Source organism: Entelurus aequoreus, linkage group LG05 (assembly GCF_033978785.1).
Source record: "Entelurus aequoreus isolate RoL-2023_Sb linkage group LG05, RoL_Eaeq_v1.1, whole genome shotgun sequence".
Classification (NCBI taxonomy): Eukaryota; Metazoa; Chordata; class Actinopteri; order Syngnathiformes; family Syngnathidae; genus Entelurus; species Entelurus aequoreus.
In genome coordinates this window covers 3,929,506-3,934,505 of record NC_084735.1, presented here as the reverse complement: position 1 = coordinate 3,934,505, position 5,000 = coordinate 3,929,506, and the positions used below count along the sequence as shown (strand labels likewise).

Here is a 5,000-nt window from a genome sequence, read left to right as displayed (position 1 = left end):
GAAGTATTCTCTGTTTCTGTGCAGGGGCAGGAAGGGAACCATGTAGTACTCGCTGTTGTGCCCAACGGGGGCATTAGAAGAAGGATACTGCGACGGGTCGGGCCTGTGCCTCCTCAGCCATTCTTCATAGAGGCTTACACGGGCGGAAGACAACCACATTAGTGTCGCGCGGCGTTGCGGCGGCGTCTGCGTGCCTCACCTGTCCACAAAGGAGTGGTGTAGGAGGAATATGGGGTCGTTGGCAGAACCCTGCACTGAGGACATGGAGCCGTTCATGAAGACATGGAGGGCGGCATGCATGCCCATGCGAGTGCTGCTGCCCATTCCTGTCTGGGGGTCCCCGAATCCTGCAAGATGACCCACATGCTGGGACTTTAAGAGTGTCCTATAACTGTATTTTCCAGACCATAGGGTGCACTGCCGATGATCGGGTCTAGTCAGGTTCATTTTCATACAGAAGGCGCATCGGCGCATTAAAGGTGTGCCGCCCTCGATATGTAGAAATATCTTGGCTTTACCCTAACACCTTTTCTTGATCAAACACTCTGAAAAACGTCTTCTTGTCCACAGGTTTATTGACCCTAAAAAGGGTAAAACTGAAAGCATACAAGCAGAAAGGATGCTTACATTACAGACATGCACACACACAATCCCATTACGATAAAACGTGCATTATGCTGTGTATTGAACTTAAATGGACAAATAAATGCCACAAAATATGTAATATTAGTGCTTTATAGCAAACTAGCTTACTATGCTAACATTCACTTCACTGTATGAATTCCGAAAATTAGCATGACTGACTTTTGGCCATAAAACGTCCCAAATTACATCACAACCAACAAATAATACAACTCAATCAAATATTAGCATACTACTCAACAATACATACCGATGATACTTTGTTTGGCATGAGATTCGAGCAGATGAAAACGTTTGCGATCGTCACTGAACTAGCTTAAAGTCTACTTGAAAGGAACTCCTTGTTGTGCCCTGCTATCATGGACATTACTGTAAACTAGGCAATGCTGCCTCCTGCTGTCTAAAGGAGGAAGTGCACCTCACTGTTGAATTCCAAAGTGAACTTAAACACTGGTTTTACATATATTATTAATAAATTCAACAAACAAGGCAGAACAAAAGGGGTCATCCAGCCATCCATCCATTTTCTACCGCTTGTCCCTTTTGGGGTCGCGGGGGGGTGCTGGGCCATATTATTATTATTTTTTCTAAATGTAAAAGACTTCCTTGTGGTCTACATAACATGTAATGGTGGTGCTTTGGTCAAAATGTTGCATAGATGATGTTTTACACATCATCTTCAAGTCGCTTTCTGACAGTCGCTTCAGGATGCGCCGTTTTGTGGGCGGCCTTATTTACGTGGCTTATTTACGTCTTCTCCCCGTCATCTTTGTTGTAGCGGTGTAGCGTGCAAGGACGGAGGTGTAAGAAGTGTCAAAAGATGGAGCTAACTGTTTTAATGACATTCAGACTTTACTTCAATCAATAACGGAGCAGCATCTCCTCATCCGTGGCTCACTAGTGCAGGGGTCGGCAACCTTTACCACTCAAAGAGCCATTTTGGAAAGTTTCACAAATTAAAGAAAACAATGGGAGCCACAAAAAAATTTTGAAAATTTAAAATGAAAAACACCGCATACAAAGCTTAAATTGCTTTGCGCTATGTTAACCAGGGGTCTCTGACACACGCACCGGCACGCATCTTAATAAGGTAATTTAATGTTAGTGCGGTCCGCGACTTTTAATTGAATGGCGCTTGATAGCGTCTTTCTTGCCAACCCTCTCAATTTTCCGAGAGACTCCCAAATTTCAGGACGTGCTGGCACTGCTTTTGGCGCCCTCTACAGCTTGCCCAAACAGCGTACCTGCTTGGCCACATGTTGAATGCAGCTTTTGCTTGCTCACGTAAGTGCCAGCAAGGCATACTTGTTCAACAGCCACACAGCTTACACTGACGGTAGTCGTACAAAAACAACTTTAACACTGTTACGTTACAAATATGCGCCACACTTTGAACCCACACCAAAAAAGAATGACAAACACATTTCTGGAGAACATCTGCACTGTAACACAACATAAACACAACACAACAAATACCCAGAATCCCATGCAGCACTAACTCTTACGCTCAACCGACGCACGGAGAGGGGGGGGGGGGGTTGATGTGTGGGGGGTTTTGGTGGTAGCGGGGGTGTATAATGTAGACCGGAAGAGTTAGGGCTGCATGGGATTCTGGGTATTTGTTGTGTTGTGTTACGGTGCGGATGTTCTCCAGAAATGTTTTTGTCATTCTTTTTTGGTGTGGGTTCACAGTGTGGCGCATATTTGTAACGTAACAGTGTTAAAGTTAACTTTTTAACTTTAACCTATACGGCCACCGTCAGTGTAAGCTGTGTGGCTGTTGAACAAGTACGCCTTGCTGTCGCCTACGTGTGCAAGTAAAAGCAACATATAACATGTGGCCGGGCTGGCACGCTGTTTGTAAATGCTATAGAGGACAATTAATGCAGTGCCATTAGGGCACGCCCTTGATTAAGTAATTAGAGTGAAAATAGGATAATATTTACCCTGGGAGATTTCTAGGAGAGGCAGTCTGCTGGGAAAATCGGGGGGGTCGTTGGAAAACCTGGAGGGTCGGCAAGTATGCAGCTGAGCCGCATCAGAGTGGTCAATGAGCCGCATGCGGCTCCGGAGCCGCGGGTTGCTGACCCCTGCACTAGTGCAACAACAACTCCGGAAATGTGTCCCGTGAAAAAACTAAAGTCTCTAAAAACTAAAGTTCCTTGGGTGAATAATGTAAACTCACTACACCGGTATGTTTTAGCGTTTTCATGGCGAGTTTACTGACAGATATACGTACGAGCTTTACACTACTTTACATTACAAATGGCAACAGCCGAGGATGAATATCACATAAAAAGAAGAAGCTTATCGACTACGGTGTCGCCACGGACTACAAAGGCGGACTCGCGCAAATTTTCAGGAATTATGCAGATCCCAAATACAGATCAGCAGGTACCAGAAGGTAAGAAAAGTTTCTTTTGCATAATATTGCGAAACAAAACGCCAGATAATGTCTTACCTTATACACACACCATAGTAATGTTGAAGCACAGTACAATCCATCAAGCTGTGCTTACCAAAGTCGTACTAAAAACATTTTGATCGATTTTTGAGCGCCGTGTGTAATGTTCTATATTTTCAATGGAACATGTAAAATGTGGGTGTTTACTTGAGTCATATTGCAGTCCACACATATCTCTTATGTGTGACTGCCGTCTACTGGTCACACTTATCATTACACCATGTACCAAATAAAATAGCTTCGAGGTCAGTAAGCACAACCAAAATGATTCCGTACATTAGGCGCCCCGGGTTATAAGGCGCACTGTGGAGTTTTGAGAAAATGAAAGTATTTTAACCCTCGCGTGGTGTTCGGGTCTGTGGGACCCGTTTTAATTTTTTTATTAAAAACAAAAATGATACAATTAATTAATTTTTAAAACTGAGACCATACACCCCCCCTCCTCCTCCCCCCCCCCCCCCCCCCGCCCCCCCCCACCCACACACACATTTCTATTACATATAAGATGTCCGGGTCCACTAATAGAAGTGTGTAAATTGATGTTCTGTGTACCACACACACACACAGCAGGCCTAGACAGGAGGAGCACAGAGTGTAGGTACACAGAACATCAGAGGGTCAAATGTGCGAGAAAATGAGAGCAGACAGTGTTGACAAACAATGTTGCAACCTTGTGTGGGAACGGCAAGTGCAGAAACACAAATTTTCCGTGCAACGTTCATGTTGTTGTTACTCAGCCAGCGTTTGTGGGTCTGATGGACCCGTTGCATTTTGTGGCTTTTAATGCCTCACAATCAAACACTTTTGTGTTAAAATACTAAACAGATGTTTATTGGGATAAAGTAAACATCCATCAGACCCACAAACACTGGCTGAGTAACAACAATATGAACATGACACAAGGGTAAAGTGCGCCTTATGGTCGGAAAAATACGGTAAGTTCATTAAAGGTTCCCTGACCTTCTATGGTGTTCCTGAAGCTCATGTTGGCTGTGCGGTCCATGGTGCCCGTGTCGTAGTTGGCCAAGCTGAGGGCGAACGCCACGTCGGCGGAGGTGGGCAGCCGCTCCACCACATTGCGGTCGTGGTTGCCCGGGTTGCGCAGCAAGGGGCCCTCCGCCCGAGCGTCGCACAGGACACCCCGGTTGTTGTAGTCCTGCGCTTGGGAGCACAGCACCTGGTGGCGCAAAAAGCACACGTACACATTTTTGTTGTGCAAATGGAAGAAATGGTGACGTTTTATTTCACTTACCCTCCAAGACGAGAAGACAGAACCAGGACTTAGCAAACTGGGGTCCCGCGTGCTTTGTCCCCCCATCAACTCGTCCGTGCACACGTCGCATTCCTGCGTGTCCCTCCAGTCCCAGTAGGGAATGGAGAAGCCGGCGTCCCCGACCAGCCTACCAATCTCGCGCTCCCAATGCAGCAGGTAAACGCGATGCCACGGCAGGAACGCCGGCCCCCAGTGGGCAAAGTCCACGTCCGTCCACACGTTGCCCGGCCCGCCCAGCAGAGCGTCGCGGGACACGTAGTAGTGCATCCACACGAAGACGTCGTACACGGACACGTTGGCGAACATGGGGTTAGAGCCGCTGTCCATCTCCCGGTAGGTCCCCGTGGGCACCACGTAGTCGCTGCTGACCGTGGTCTTGGCCAGGTTCAGATAGGACACCAGTCGGAGTCTCTCGCGGCGGGACAAGTGGAATATGTTCCTCCTGAGGGATTCCCTCCTCTGCTCGCAGTTCTCGCCAAAGTAGCCAAACTTGCAGTCTCGACAGTCGAAACCCATGAAGTCTCCCGTGCACCGGCAGGTGCGGTTAAAGAAGACCGACGGCCACCTCTCCCGGTCGTCCACGCCGCTGAAGGGAAACCGGGGACCGTCCGGGGCGTCCGA

At 47.5% G+C, this 5,000-nt stretch overlaps 1 protein-coding gene across 1 annotated transcript in view; it reads right to left on the bottom strand.

The window, feature by feature from the left end:
• LOC133649552 (tyrosinase-like) overlaps positions 1 to 5,000 on the bottom strand; it is a 12,907-nt gene that overhangs the window by 7,743 nt on the left and 164 nt on the right. Inside the window, 4 exon segments of the mRNA XM_062046143.1 lie at positions 1 to 133; positions 200 to 347; positions 4,067 to 4,283; positions 4,359 to 5,000. The exon segment at positions 1 to 133 is cut by the window's left edge and continues 49 nt beyond it; the exon segment at positions 4,359 to 5,000 is cut by the window's right edge and continues 26 nt beyond it. Coding sequence (XP_061902127.1) covers positions 1 to 133; positions 200 to 347; positions 4,067 to 4,283; positions 4,359 to 5,000 — 1,140 coding nt within the window.